The sequence below is a fragment of the Budorcas taxicolor genome, chromosome 10 (assembly GCF_023091745.1).
Source record: "Budorcas taxicolor isolate Tak-1 chromosome 10, Takin1.1, whole genome shotgun sequence".
Classification (NCBI taxonomy): domain Eukaryota; kingdom Metazoa; phylum Chordata; class Mammalia; order Artiodactyla; family Bovidae; genus Budorcas; species Budorcas taxicolor.
Window position 1 is genome coordinate 53,408,387 of NC_068919.1, and position 16,574 is coordinate 53,424,960.

At 40.1% G+C, this 16,574-nt stretch overlaps 1 protein-coding gene across 1 annotated transcript in view; it reads left to right on the forward strand.

The window, feature by feature from the left end:
- RAB27A (RAB27A, member RAS oncogene family) overlaps nt 1-16,094 on the forward strand; it is a 63,010-nt gene extending 46,916 nt beyond the window's left edge. The window contains exons 5-6 of the mRNA XM_052647026.1: nt 3,171-3,294; nt 15,554-16,094. Of these exons, the coding sequence (XP_052502986.1) occupies nt 3,171-3,294; nt 15,554-15,752 (323 nt within the window). The 3' untranslated portion in view covers nt 15,753-16,094. The remainder of the gene's footprint in view (nt 1-3,170; nt 3,295-15,553) is intronic.
- The last annotated feature ends 480 nt before the right edge of the window (nt 16,095-16,574 follow it).

The following is a 16,574-nucleotide window of genomic DNA, read 5'->3' on the forward strand; positions in this document are numbered from 1 at the left end:
AGATTCAGTGTCAGAGGTAGTAATAACAAATCTTAATTAGGAATAAAAATTTGTCAATTATATATATTTTTTATTTTTCCTCTGCCTGTTAGTAGTTTGAATATTAAGGGGATCATTCTTCTTTGGGGGATCGAATTAAATATATATTGTCTATTTAATGTATATTTTAATATTTAATGTATTTTGTATGTTTAATGTATTTAATATATATACATTTTATGTATATATACACACACAAGCATATATATATGTGTACGCATATATACATATACCAATGGTGGATAGCAGAGCAGAGGCAGTATTGCATTGAATGGGTAACTGAGTCCTGGGTGCTGAAGGCAGAAACCAGGTCTGCACTCGCCCTTTGCTTCTCCAGAGATGCATTGCAGTCCTTTCTCCTTGAGCTCAGATCTCTTCTGTCCTCATGGGAAACGGGTAAGAGTTCCAAGTTGATCCCTGCTGAGCTTAGGAGACTGAACAGAGATCTGTGTCCTCTGGGCCTGAATTTGAAATCAAAGAGGAATCGGATAGTGTTGTATCACTCACCTGTCTTTCTGGAGCTTGAGGATGAGCCAGTTGTACCTATGGGCAGCATGTTTTATAGGGAAACTCCAAAGTAGCCTATATTTCTAAACTGTTCTTCTGTAGCCTCACATAAGTGGGACAAGAGCCCAACAAGTATATTTTTAAACATATTTTTGCCTTTATATTTTTATTCCTATTATTCCCCCTGTCTGAAAAGCCCTCTCCATACTCACTCCCACTGTCTTAAAAATTTAGAGTTCAATTTACTCTTTAAAATCTGACAAAATATGGCCCCCATGAAATTTTCTGTGATAAGTTTGTTGAATTAAATTTTTTCTCTCCTCTTTTAAAAAAATTATATTAAAAATATAGCTGATTTACAATGTTGTATTAGTTTCAAGTGTACAGCAAAATGAATCAGTTATACATGTATCCATCCTTTATTTTTGAAAGATCTTTCTCCATATAGGCCATTACAGAATATTGAGTCGAGTTCCCTGTGCTATACAGCAGGCTCTTATTATCTATTTTATATATCCTGTGCTGTGCTTAGTCGCTCAGTCGTGTCTGACTCTTTGTAGCCCCATGGACTGCAGCCCACCAGGTTCCTCTGTCCATGGGGATTCTCCAGGCAAGAATACTGGAGTGGATTGCCATGCCCTCTTCCAGGGGAATCTTCCCAACCCAGGGATTGAACCCAGGTCTCCCACATTGCGGGCAGATTCTTTACCATCTGAGCCAGTGGGGTGTGGATGTCAGTTTTATTCCTCTCAATTGGAGTTAAGTTTCCTATTATGTTTTGTACTGCTTACACATGATCCTTATCACATACCATATCAAGTTGTAGTTATTTATGTGCTTTTTTTCCTTTGGTGAGATATTTTAAAAGAATTCATAAATTTATTTTTTATATAAATAGTTCACAACCTTTGTAGAAAAGTTAGGAAAAAAGAAAAATGATCAATTATCATACTTCCCAGACTCCACAAAATAAACACTATTTAACATTATTACTGGTAATACACAATATCTCTAAATGCTTTATTGCATTAAAAGAATGATTTTCAAGTGTGAGCATGCATCTAGATCCCCCCAGAGAACTTGTTAAAACAGATTTCAGACCTCAAACCCAGCCTTCCTCCTTCAGTAGATATGGAGTGGTACCTGAGAATTTGCATTTCTAGCAAGTTCCTAGGTGATGGTTGTTAGGCTGCTGGTCCATGGACCTTACCTCAAGACTCACTGAATTAACTCACTTAACCTTTACCTTACCCCTATGAAGTAAATACTGTCATTGTCTTCCTTTAAAGAGGGGGAAACTGAGGCACAGAGTGGCTGTGTAACTTCCTCAAGGTCACACAGCTAGTAAATGGCATAGCCAGGATTCAGCCTTAAGCACCCTCGGTCCCGAGTTCATTTTCATAACCTTGACACTGAACAGATAAGGTGTTAATAGAGCACTGAACCTCTCTGGAGACCAGAAAGGTTCCTCAGTAGAAGTGACTGAGAGGCAAGTTGTAAAGGAAGTAGGGGATGTCCCTGAAGGAAGGCTGTGTTTGGTTATTCAGAGTCTAGGGACAGAATGCACAACAGCCTGGAGACAGAAAGGATGTGGCTGTTGGAAATGGTACAGTTTGGTCTTGCCTGTATAGGTCCTGTTCCCCTCTTCCGTCCCATGAGGGCAAAGGTCAGTGCCCTGAAATTCTGCACCAAGTATCAGGCCTCCGTTATTGCTCAGTAAATACTAACTGTCTTGACTTTCTCATGATAAGATATAATGGACATGACTTGATAATGAGGAACTAATGGTTAACCATGATAAAAAATAAATTAGGCCATACATTTTTGAGGATGTCTTATTGTGCAAATTTGGGTAACTTTAATTTCACTGTGAGGCATGATGAGTATGAAATAAGACTTATTTTCCTTATTTGGGAGATTAAACTCTTTAGCTTAGCTGAAGTTCCTTTGCTTTTATTACTGTTAATATGCCTACTAACAGATTTTCATGTGAAAAGAAATAGAAGCTATAGAGTGAGAATTGTAGTCTTTTGCTTCTTGGGTCTGGTGACAGAATCATTGACTATATATTCTGGGTTTTCTGTCTTCATTTGATCCTAAATTTTTTTAGATAAATTGATTCTGCCTTAGGATAATAGAAAAATGTGAAAAATCTTTCAGATAGAAATAGGTTTATAGAAAGACAATTCATTTTAAAAACGCCACTGTGGTTGAGAGAAAATATATGAAAACCAGAGCTTTAAGGTTAGTCATGAGCACTAGGAGATCCTCCAAGTGTGGTTTTTTCTTTTCAAATGATCTTCATAAAGAAGATAGCTATGTGGTATATGTGTATGTGTGTGTGTACATAAGTTTTGGAGGGATAACAAATTCTCTTATTTCTCTCTAATATAAATAAGCTGGAGTATGTGCATAAGGACAGGATTAGTTTTACATCTCTGCCCCATCCATTTAGTTTTATAGCTTGGGGTATTGGTGTTTTGAAAGCATTATAGAGAATTATGCAGTTCCTTATATCTGTATATCCATTTACAGTTTTAAAGCAGTTTTGCATATATTCTCCACTGATCATAGACTTATATTACTTAACTGTAACAGATATTCTTATCTTCTTCTACTAATAGGTCAGCTGCAAATGCATGCTTATTGTGAAAACCCAGATATAGTGTTATGTGGAAATAAGAGTGATCTGGAAGACCAAAGAGTAGTAAAAGAGGAAGAAGCCAGAGGACTTGCAGAGAAATACGGGTGAGTATTTTGGGGAGGAGTCTACAGCGCAAATTTCCGATGCAAGCATTGGCATGTGAATGGGTAACAAAAAGGGCAAACGCAAAAAACTGAGAGGGATGTAGGCCTTGGGAGAAGGTGTCAAACACCTCCTTTGCATGTTAGTATTACATGATTTGGGAACCAGAGAAAAAGCCATTGGTGAGGGCCTTCATTCAGTGCTTCAGTACCATTTTCTCAGTCTCTTGGTGTTTGAAGAAAGACAGCTTCAGGGACAAACACCCTAACTGTGTAAGGCCTCCTTTCCAAGATGCCGGTACGAGATGCCTCGGATAAGGAAATTCTGTATATTTATTCAGTGAGGAAGACACAGAGCCAGTCCATATTCTGCTTTGGCGAGTTCTAGGATACAAGAAGGCCTTCTTGGCCTTGAAATACCTATGCTGGTGGAGGAGTGTGAAGAGCTCCTTTGGTTTAAGCTGTGTTTTTGTTGTGTGTGCTTAGTCACTTCAGTCGTGTCTCCCATGGATTGTAGCCCTCCAGGCTCCTCTGTCTGTGGGATTCTCTGGAGCAAGGATACTGGATTGAGTGGCCATGCCCTCCTCCAGGGAATCTTCCTGACCCAGGGATTGAACCCGTGTCTCCTGTACTGCAGGGATTCTTTACCTCTGAGCCACTGGGGAAGCCCCATTTTTGTGGTGGAGAGTCAGCTAAATACTGTCTTCCTCCTTGAGCTCAGGGGGTAGGATCATAGTAGTAGCAGCATTAATGGACATGAAAGAAGGGGTCAGCCACTGCTCAGTAAAGTACTACAAAGCAATTTGTGCTGTACTTTCTTCCTCCAATATAATGAGAACGCAAATACGCGTGTCATAATTACTCTTATTATTAGTGGGAGACAGCAAGTAGGGTAGAGAAGGAAGGGGAGGGAGGGAGAAAGAGAAGGGAAGAGAGCTGGGTGGTGTGGGTGGTGTACTGTGTGTAGAGGGTGCTACTGCCTAGTGGCCTCTGTTGTTAGACAAATCCAAGGAAGCTGTAGGAGGGACTTTGCCTTTTTATCGTGTGAACCCTGCCTTTTTCTTTTTTGGGCTGATGGAGTTCAAAAAGCACTCAAGGATGGGGTTCACACTGGAGAGGGAGCGGAAGGATAGGTTGACTGGGCAGGAAGGAACCAAGAGTCTGGAGAGATTTGAATGCTGGGGAAGAAGAGTAGACTTGATCTGCGGGGGCTCAGGAAGTTGCTGAAGGCCTTTGAACAGGGAGTGCTGTTAGGACTACTTCCCCAGGTCAGTCTGGGGTGATGGGGAGGATGGAGTGGAGAGCTCCTGGGCGGTCCCTGTGAAGGGTTGCTGTGTGTCTGATGCTGAGGCCCTTCGGATGTGCAGTCAGAAGGGAAGGGGGATTTGAAGTGAGGGAGAACCAGAACCAGCTGGGACCATGATCATGGACGGAAGCTGTGTCAGTCCCTGTTGCTTCTGACCTGGATGGTATGGGTGGCCAACAGAAGCCAGTGCTCTTTGCACAGAGACAAATACAAATGCATCTGGCCCAGGAGCTGGAGAAGCTAAAGGAGGATCTAGGGGAAGGTGGAAAAGGAGACAGGTCTGGTTGCTGGTTTGTGCCAGTGAGGTGAGCCAGCAGATAAGCGACAAAATGTGAGAGCCACAAAATGGCTGCTGCTTCACTTCTGCCCTGCCTATCTCCCCTGCATCTCTCTGCGGTCCACCTTAACTGCAAAGGGAGTTCTGGGAAGTATTGTTCAATTTAGACAAGCTGACAGATCATAAAGCTACCACAGATAGAGAGTGGGGCTGGGCATTGGTGTCTTTTAAAAGCTCTCCATGTGATTTTTTTTTTTTTTTAAAGCAACGGTCCCACTGACTTTTATTTATTTATTTATTTTTAATTAATTTAAAATTTGGCTGCCCTGTGTCTTCACTGCAGCATGTGGGCTTCCTCTAGTTGCAGCAAGTAGGAGCTACTCTCTAGTTGTGGTGCACAGCCTTCTCATTATGGTGTCCTCTCTTGTTGGGAGCACGGGCTCTAGGTTCACGAGCCCAGTAGTTGTGGCCCTTGGGCTTAGTTGCCCCGTGGCATGTGCTATCTTCTTAGACCAGGGATTGAACTCACATCCCTTGCATTGGCAGGTGAATTCTTAACCATTGGACCACCAGGGAAGTCCCTCCATATGATTTTTGAAGCAGAACTTGAGAACCTCTGACTGAGGTGATTCTGAAGTGGGGGCTGACCAAGCTCTGAGGGTGATTCTGATCACCTGATATGCCCACTTCTATCTTGATAGTCACTTTTGTAAAGTAGTGGAAGGAAAGAGGGATCAGATACCATGGTGGATTCTGAAGTGTTGAAGCTGGGGGCTGTGTTGCAATGGGGTGAGGAGGAAGTAAGTGATGAAGCAATGGAAGCTGTGGACCTTGCTAGACCAGGCTTTTGAGAAGTGTATTTGCAAAGACAAGAAAAAAAATAATTAAATAGGGCAGCTAGGAAAGTTAGCTAGACCCAACAATTATATTGTCAAGTGTTGTGGGGGGTCTGGATTGACTCATTCCCTCTCTGGGCTTTACCTGCCCTTTGCTTGTTTCCTCTGTGCTCATTCTCAGGATTCCACATTCTGCCCAGTACTGGAGAGCCTGCCGTTACCTTCTGACTATATGGAAACTCCGAGTACAAAAGGGACCTCCTTTCCTCAGTGCTCAGCTCAGATCTGGGCAGTATTTCATAAGAGAGGCTCAGTGTAAAGTTTCTGAACTGGGTTAAAATGAGCAGAGGAGATATTAGCAGATAAGATAGTGGAGGTTATTGAAGATGGGAAGGGATGGAAACAGACTTCCCTTAGGATTTAAGAAGCATAAAATAGAGTTCTGTAGGCTGTTGGGAGTTTCAGAGGAAGATGTGAAAGAGAAATTTGGTTCACATGGATTGGACAGATTTGACATTTAAGTTTAATGATCATTTTCACAGAAATTTTTTTTTCATTTTTAATAATTGTAATATTTTCACTGGTTGCACATGCACTAAAAGACTATACTGGTTAATCCATCTATGTGCTAACAATCAGAAAACAGTAGTTTATGGGATATCTTCATTATCATTTGTATGTTATCTGATAAATTTGTGGTTTTTGTTACTGTTGCATTACTGTCTATCTTCAGTTCGTAAGAATGGGTCATTGGTTCACAAGTGGCTCTCTGAAATATACGTGTATTTAAGAATGAAAGACTATGACTCAGAAAAACTTTGCAAACCTAATAAGAACATGCTGCAGTGCAAATAAGAAATATAAATGTGTGTCTGCTGGGACAAGTAAATTTGAGAATGAGGACTTCATGCAGCAGCCCAAAATAGAAAGGGTGAATTGGATGCATGATGATGAATATTTGAAAATTTATTTTTAGTAGACTAAGAATCCTTTTACCCCTAATCCCCTCCCCCCCTTTTTTTTGCTATAACATTTGTTTAAATTGTAACATGAAGCTCTTAGGTCGCTTCCTAATACAACAAAGCAATGTGGCCCATAAACCAGCTTTTTTAGAACAACTACAAAATAATGCTTTCCAGTATTGAATAATATTGACAATGAAATCAGAGAAGAGAGCAAAACAGAGGGTTATTCAGATTTGTACTTCTGCCATTCAAAACCATGATATTCACTTTGTTGCTGAAACACTTTTAAAAATATCTGCGAAGTCAGTGACAAATATGTTAGAAGAAAAAGCAGAAAGCATATTGGCAACATTCCTCTTTCAGATGGTACTATTAGATCTCAGACTTAAGTGTGCCCCAGCATCACCTGAACTCTGGGTCCCACTGAGTTTCTCATTTAGTGGGACTGGGATGAAGCCCCGCATTTTACATTTCTAGCTGATTCCTGGATGTTGCTGCCACTGGTGACTGAGGATAGCACTTGGAGAAGCACCCGTGTAGGTGTCAGGTTGCCATGGTCTGTGCATGCTGGCAGATGTCTTCCTTGCCCACAGAACTGGACAAAATGATGGTGCAACAGAATATGAAGCAGGTGTCTACTTGTGCCACATTTGGGGAGGGACATGTGCTCACCGACTAACCACTGGAAAATCCATGCTAAGTCCAGGAGTATTTTTTCTCTTACACAGTTAATGATATCCGCTGTGCTATAGATGGGGCAGGGACAGGGATTGTTACCAAGCGAGCACGAGCCATAAGCTTATAGGCAAAGACTTCATTGTAAGTGAAAATGGTTGCATCTAAGTGTCCTTCTATCCTCTTTACTCACAGAAGATAGTTGTTGGTCAGTATAAGCCTTTTGTTCTTGATTCAGGGTTAAGGGAAATAGAGGACATAATGAATATGATGAAAGTATGATAATTGAATGTATGTATATCACATTGCTGTGCAAAGAAATAAGCAGTAAATTTTCACAGAATGAGATAAAGCTATCATATTACATTGTATTAGTTTTAGGTATATGACTTAATGGTTTGATTTAAGTATATGTTGTGAAATGATCACCACAATAAGTTTGGTTAACATCCATCACCGGCATAATTACAGTTTGTTTATTTTTTCTTTTTTGCTGAACCTCAAGGCATTTGGGATCTTAGTTTCCAGATGAGGGGTGGAAACTGGACACCCTGCTGTGGAAGCATGAAGTCTTAAGCACAGTACTGCCAGGGAAGTCCCCTGCAGTTAAAAAAAATTTTTTTTTTTTTTTCTTGTGATGATGAGGACTTTTAGGATCTATTCTTAGGGACAGCAAATAGAAGACAACTCCGCACCCCCCCGCCCCCAACTGGAGACTACTGGCTAATGATGAGAAAGGTGCTCAAGAGTTTCTGGAATGGAGGATGTGTTAAAAACTTATTACAATATTAATAATATGAGTACAGACCGTTTTGGGGATTCCCAGTGGTTTAGCTCAGCATGCGGCACTCAGTATTTCATCTAGTCTGAACTAGGCGAGATGTATGAATAGCTTGATCTCTGGCACTTTGGTTCTTTGAAAACTTGATGATATCTTGTCTTTATTCAAGAAATAAATAATGACTTATCATTGGGCACATTTTAAAACCACACACATAAGCTGCAACTAAAAAGACAAAACTGATTTCCAGGGCCCCACAGAGCTCAGAAGATGATCTGGCTTTCATTTGCTGCTCTCACCCTTTCCTCTAAAGGCTTGTTCACTCAGCAACCAGCAGGCTATAAAAAGTAGCGAGACTCGCTTTTCAGTTTAGTGAAAAATTCCTCCATCATTTGTGGATACACATGTGAACCAAATATCTAAAACCGTTGCACAGAATCACCAAATACCCTTGCTTTTCATTCCTGGGAACCTCTAAGTGGGATCTGGGATATTCTTGTTTTGTAGAAATAAGAGAAGAGAGAACACCTAAAAATTGGATCCTAAACTATGACATGAGCTGGATATAGGTATCTCGGTGAAAAACTGCAAATGATCATGTTCCCCTCATTTTCTTAAATTTAAAAATTTGTGATGTATCTGTTTATTAAAAGCACATCAAAATTGGTGTTCTGCAAGTGTTCCAAAATCCATTTAGTGCACATTTATGGATTGGTATCGGTTAGCTGCACAGGATTTTTTCTGAAGGTTGACGAACTGCTTCCTAGCTGTTCTGCACCAGCACCATCATGTGGCGAGAAGGAACAATACACCCAGCTCTATGCTTGAAAGTGGGGCAGTTGATCCACTTGAATTTAAGCTAAGATTACTAAAATTTTGCCTGGAAAGTTTTAGGAAAAGCAGAACATTATGTTTAGAGAAGAGAATCCCACTGGGTGAACATTGATTGAGCACTTGCCGGACACTAAGCTTGTGTTAAGCCCTTCACCTATATTATCTTATTGCTTCTTTATAAAGACGCCACGAAGCACTGTTAAACCTCTTTACAGATACAGAGAACTGTTCAGATAAAGTAGCCCAAGTACCTTCTAAAAGTGAACATCAAGAAGATATGGGCATAAAAATATGTCTGACTCTATACTAGAATTTCTATGCTGTTAGGACAAGCTGAGCAGTCCAATTTTCAAATGTGAGCACAGGGCATCATTTTTTGTTTGTTTGGTCACACCACATAGCTTGCAGGATTTTAGTTCCCTGTTCAGGGATTGAACTCATGCCCTCATCAGTGAAAGCTCAGAGTCCTAACCACTGGACTGCCAGGGAATTCCCAGAGACATCATTTTATGATGGAAAGAAAGTCTTAATTCAGGATCTTTGCTGTCCTTCTCATTTAGTTTACTTTTTGTCTGGCAGCTCAAAGAGCTGAGGGTGGCAAGGAGTAAACTCTAGCATTCATTTATTCCTATAGTAATAAAAACCATATTACCTCAGTTGCTTAGAAGACTCTGAATAATTAGTCTGAAGATTTTAAGGTTGTTAACCTGACTCCTGGTCACATCACCTGGAGGTTCACAAATGGTCAGAAAATACACTTTTAATTTTTAGTTTGTTAGTAGAATTTGAAATTAAAACTCTATATCTTCTTAATATTGTACCTCTTTTAATATGAGTGACTTCAAAATGTATGCTTTTACTCATATACCCTGAAATTCTATCAAGTAAGTATTTACTTAAGTTAGTAAACATTAGAGAATAGCTCATAGTTCTGCTAGAAGCGTCAGTCATTTGTTGTTCAGTTGTGTCTGACTCTTTGTGACCCCATGGACTGCAGCACGCCAGGCTTCCCTGTCCTTTTCCATCTCCCGGAGCTTGCTCAAACTCGTGTCCGTTGAGTTGGTGATGCCATCCAACCATCTCATCCTCTGTCATCCCTTTCTCCTCCTGCCTTTAGTTTTTCCCAGCATCAGGGTCTTTTCCAATGAGTCGGCTCTTTGCATCAGGTCGCCAAAGTATTGGAGCTTCAACTTCAGCATCAGTCCTTCCAGTGACTATTCAGAACTGATTTCCTTTAGGATTGATTGACTGGTTTGATCTCCTTGCAGTCCAAGAGCCTCTCAAGAGTCTTTTCCCACACCACAGTTTCAAAGCATCAGTTCTTCAGCACTCAGCCTTCTTTATGGTATTAATCAGTAAAGTAAGATCTGTTTTCTCTCAGCATTTAATGATGATCACTTGTGGTAGTAAGGAATGGTAGTAAGTATGGTTTGACAAGAACTGGAGGGAAACAAATGCTTTGGAGCATGAAACGCTTTTGTTAGGACAGATCTGAGTGAGCCATCTCTAATGTAGGGGAGCATAATTCAGACTACTAGAATTTAGGACAAGACTATAGATCAGCTTCATAGTGGATTGAATCCATTTTTGTGGGCTAGTCTGGAAAGTTAATGTTTATAATCTTGCTAAGGTCTCTTGGAGCTATGATTTTCCACAATTCAGTGATTTTATATATTCTGAGTTTTAAACAACAAAGTTAAAAACAAACTTTTGTAACCCATTACTGTGTTTGAAATAGAAAATGTTTATTAATGACACATTTGTCAGAAATGACACATTTCTTATATGTCAGACTCCAGTCTAAGTCCTTTAGATGTTAACTCAATTAATCCTTAATAGGAAGATAGTGATATTTTCTGGTTTTATGGATAAAGCAACTGAGGCACAGATATTTATACTTTGCCAATGCTACACAGTTAGTATGAAGTTGTAATAGGACTTGAATCCAGGCAACCTGGCTCCAGAAGTTATGGCTGTTAACCATTGTCCAGACTGTCTTTAAGTGTCTGACTCTTTGCGACCCCATGTACAAATGGGGTCCCCTTTATTTAGCCCACTGGGCACTTCTGTGCATGGAATTCTCCAGGCAAGAATACTGGAGTGGGTGGTGGTGTTCAGTTGCTAAGTCACGTCTGACTTTTTGTGACCCCATGAACTGTAGCATGCCAGTCTTCCGTGTCCTTCACTATCTCCCAGAGTTTGCCAAAATTCTTGTCCATTGAGTCAGTGATGCCCTCCAACCATCTCATCCTCTGTTGTCCCCTTCTCCTCTTGGTCTCAGTCTTTCCCAGCATCAGAGTCTTTTCCAATGAGTCAGCTCTTTGCATCAGGTGGCCAAAGTATTGTAGTTTCAGCTTCAGCACCAATCCTTCCAATGAATATTCAGGGTTGATTTCCTTTAGGATTGACTGGTTTAATCTCCTTACTGTCCAGGGGACTCTCAAGAGTCTTCTCCAGCACCACAGTTCAAAAGCATCAATTTTTTGGTGCTCAGCCCTTTTTATGGTCCAACCTTCACATCCATACATGACTACTAGAAAAACCATAGTTTTAACTGGGAAGCCATTCCCTTCTCCAGGGGATCTTCCTGACCCAGGGATCAAACGCTGGTCTCTTGCATTGCAGGCAGATTCTTTACCATCTGAGCCACCAGGGAAGCCCTCATGTATAGGTTTTATCATTTTTAGACTATTTATAATTTTTTCATTTATACCTTTAAATGATTATGGGATATGAGGAGTTGAGATGGAGGAAACTATGAAAAGTAGAAATTGCATAATGGAGAGAGATCCTGTTGAGGAATTCAGTGAGGCTGAGGACTCTATAGTTGGAAAGATATTTATGATGGACTTTGAGGAAATGTTAAAAATGAGATGTGAACCATTGTAACCAGTGTTTACAAGAAAGTTTTCTGCTCAACTACTTTTTTATTTTTGTATTTCCAATTTTAACCCCGTATTCTCATAGGGAGAGATGAATTTTTCAGTTGCTTTTTCATGAAACAATAGCTTTCTGAATGGTGATAGAATGATCAAGCCTTCTCCTTAAGTATAAGCAATATTCTTAGACATTAAATGATTCTCCTTGGGTGTAACTGAGAAAGAGCACGATGGAGAAAAATCTAAGTATTTAAATTTTGAGAATTCTTAATCTAAAATTCAGTTCATGTAAAAATGGCGGCATCAAAAAATGTCCCTGGGACTTAATAACATAGATAGTTGATAAATAAGTATTTATTGAGTTTCCACAAAGAATGTCTTCTTCAAACTTGGTACAGAAATACTACATGTGACCAGGGGGATGGGGAAAATGCATTTCCTTCATTTTGTGGATAAGGCACCAGATAAAGATGTAGGGGAAAAAGAAAAAGAAAAAGACTGAAAGTAACCAAAGAGATAGCCAGGCAAGAGGTTTAAAAATCACTAAGATGATGTAATTTGCCCAGTGAGACCTTCTCTGATTAAGATATTTTACTTCATTTTTAAAAAGATTTATTTATTTATGGCTGTGCTGGGCCTGTCTCCAGATGCACCAAGTGGGGGCTACTCTCGGTTGTGGTGCACGGGCTTCTCATTGTGGTGGCTTCTCTTGTTGAGCACACAGGCTCTAGGGCATCAGGGCTGAAGTAGTTGCGGCACATGGGCTTAGCTGCTCCTTGGCATGCGGGATCCTCTTGGATCAGGAATTGAACCCTTGTCCCCTGCCTTAACAGGCAGATTCTTAGCCACTGGACCACAGGGGAAGCACCTGATTAAGGTATTTTAGAGTCAGCATATGAAGGGCTGTGAACATGGGCATGGTAGAATCAGTGGAACAACTGTGTCCATCAGACCTCGCAGATAGACAGATAGATGCCCAAATGAAGTGATGGTTCCTCAAGCAGTTTTTTTTTTTTTTAATTTTAAAATCTTTAATTCTTACATGCATTCCCAAACATGAACCCCCCTCCCACCTCCCTCCCCATAACATCTCTCTGGGTTATCCCCATGCACCAGCCCCAAGCATGCTGTATCCTGCATCAGACATAGACTGGCGATTCGATTCTTACATGATAGTATACATGTTAGAATGCCATTCTCCCAAATCATCCCACCCTCTCCCTCTCCCTCTGAGTCCAGAAGTCTGTTATACACATCTGTGTCTTTTTTGCTGTCTTGCATACAGGGTCGTCACTGCCATCTTTCTAAATTCCATATATATGTGTTAGTATACTGTATTGGTGTTTTTCTTTCTGGCTTACTTCACTCTGTATAATTGGCTCCAGTTTCATCCATCTCATCAGAACTGATTCAAATGAATTCTTTTTAATGGCTGAGTAATACTCCATTGTGTATATGTACCACAGCTTTCTTATCCATTCATCTGCTGATGGACATCTAGGTTGTTTCCATGTCCTGGCTATTATAAACAGTGCTGCGATGAACATTGGGGTACATGTGTCTCTTTCAATTCTGGTTTCCTCGGTGTGTATGCCCAGCAGTTTTAAAAATTCCAACATATGGAGGTTGAACAACACACTTCTGAGTAACCAACAAATCACAGAAGAAATCAAAAAAGAAATCAAAATATGCATAGAAACTAATGAAAATGAAAACACAACAACCCAAAACCTGTGGGACACTATAAAAGCAGTGCTAAGAGGAAAGTTCATAGCAATACAGGCATACCTCAAGAAACAAGAAAAAAGCCAAATAAATAACCTAACTCTACAACTAAAGCAACTAGAAAAGGAAGAATTGGAGAACCCCAGAGTTAGTAGAAGGAAAGAAATCTTAAAAATTAGGGCAGAAATAAATGCAAAAGAAACAAAAGAGACCATAGCAAAAATCAACAAAGCCAAAAGCTGGTTCTTTGAAAGGATAAATAAAATTGACAAACCATTAGCCAGACTCATCAAGAAGCAAAGAGAGAAAAATCAAATCAATAAAATTAGAAATGAAAATGGAGAGATCACAACAGACAACACAGAAATACAAAGGATCATAAGAGACTACTATCAGCAGTTGTATGCTAATAAAATGGACAACGTGGAAGAAATGGACAAATTCCTAGAAAAGTACAATTTTCCAAAACTGAACCAGGAAGAAATAGAAAATCTTAACAGACCCATCACAAGCACGGAAATTGAAACTGTAATCAGAAATCTTCCAGCAAACAAAAGCCCAGGTCCAGACGGCTTCACAGCTGAATTCTACCAAAAATTTCGAGAAGAGCTAACACCTATCCTACTCAAACTCTTCGAGAAAATTGCAGAGGAAGGTAAACTTCCAAACTCAAGCAGTTTTTATGAGCTACACTCCAACAGGAGAGAATATAGAGTCCAGTTGCAAGGCCTGTTAGTTCCTGTAGGAAGCAAGCAGATAAGGCGGCAGCATCTTGAGGAATCGTAATGGGCAGATAACCTTCCATGCCTCCACATGTACGCCTACTGTGATTCTTAGGAAGCAGAACAGTTCTGAAAATATCTGTCAAAGCACTAAGAAGGTGAAAACAATTCTGTTAAAGCTCTCCTGTGGAAGCTGCTCCTAGTCAGGAAGTAATGAAAGAATTACCAGAATTGTAGTCAGAGTCACTGATGTAGTGTTAACATGCTATGAGAACACAGGAAAACAAAGACATTCTTCAGGAACAGTAATAGAGATGGATGTTAAAGTATCTATACAAGTAAGGAATGTTTTACTGAATTCAATTGCAGGACTCCTGAAGGAGCTAAACAACTTTCTTTTGTAGTTTTTACATTCAAGAGTATTTTTGGTCAGACTCCTTACTAAGTGGTGAGAATGAAGTTAACAGTTAGAAGAAAATATAACTATATTATTATTTTCATGACTTTATTAAGAAGGGGGAAGAATTTGGCAGGTAATTGATTAATCCCCTTGCAAAGACGATGTATGAAGGGTGACCACCGCAAAAAGACTGATGATGTCTTAAGAACATGTGAAAAATAACCTTATAGTTTTGAAGCGATGCTTTGTAAGTTACTAAAGAATTGTACCTAATCTCAGGTCCTGGGATAACAAAATAAACATATTTAAGATTGTTATGCTTGAGGAACCCTGAAGTGCTATTAAATTCAGAATGTCTTGTCTTCAAAGGTGTGGTCCAGGAATACTCCCTGGAGCTGACAAGTGGCCAAGCCCTTGACGAATACGGCCAGGGACCTCTGATGTCTCATGTTGGCTTGCATTTTTTTTTTCCCCCATTGACAGCAAGTGAGAGTTCTCTATTTTGGAGAACTTCATACAACATTATGTAAATTTGGAACCAGTAGAGCCTTTGGAGTAGGTTACACTTGAACAGCTGTGGATTCAAATCCTGGTTCCACTCCTTTCTAGCATTATGAAATTGGGCACATTACTTCATCTTTCTGAGCTATAGTTTCATCATTTGTGAAATGGGGATAAAAACTTCCAGAAGTTTTACATCTCTGTTAGGAATGCAGTGTCAGTTACTATTTTACTTTTAATGTGCTAAAATGCCTTTCTTGTCTTATATATTTATATTCTTCTGATTTTCTAAGTTGAATTATCAAGGGCAAAGTGACCTTTCCCATCACATGCTGTAACCCAAGTTGTTGCTGTCTTTCAGAGTCCCCTACTTTGAAACTAGTGCTGCCAATGGGACAAACATAAACCAGGCAATTGAGACGCTCCTGGACCTGATAATGAAGCGAATGGAACGGTGTGTGGACAAGTCCTGGATTCCCGAAGGCGTGGTACGCTCCAACGGTCACACCTCTGCAGATCAGCTGAATGAAGAAAAGGAGAAGGGGTCATGTGGCTGTTGAGGGGGCTAGTGAGCTGAACAGCCATTCGAGGGGCCCATGTCTGTGACCTTCCCTATAGTGATACATGACTCAGAGAGGCAAACAGGCCTTGCATACAAACTGCTTCTCACCATCCCAATTAAACCTATCAGTAAAGCATCCCGTTTTAAAATTACTTTGCTGCAGCTTTGTAAATATTCTTTAAGATTCAGCCTGAGAGTTAGGCAAAATATCTCACATAGCCAAAAGTGCCTTATAAAACATTAGCCCCATGGCAGTAGATCATTCAAGGATTCAGGATTTTGTAGCCACAGAACAGCACATTTATGACGTAGAATGACTGAAGTTATCATCCCTGCTTTACCATAGATAGGCCCAGAGTCTCACCTTTAAATCTTAGATGTAATATCAGTCTTTAACGCAAATTTAAGACCCTTCTTGCACCACAGGGGACTTTCTAAAATGTCATCTAAACAATTTAAATATTAAATAAGAATATACACAAATGATGGTTCAATGTCTTGAGTATAATTTATGTAAGCATTCTCTTTAAAATGAAGATAGGACAAATGATTGGCCATATCTATAGGCCCTGGATAAACTGGATTGATCAAGTTCATGCTCACTGTGACTATTTTTGGTGTAAAGGGCCTTGAGAGCAAGGACTGGGGTAGTTTAGTGTTGTATAAGTGACTGAAGTGGGGACTTCTGGCTCCCCGCTCAATTCCCTTTGCTCTGAAAGGTTGACTGAAGGGTCAGGGAATTAGATCTTTATGCCTTTAGTTCACGGTGATCTGTGCATTTATACTTGGCCTATGTGCTGGCCATATTGAACATAGCTGG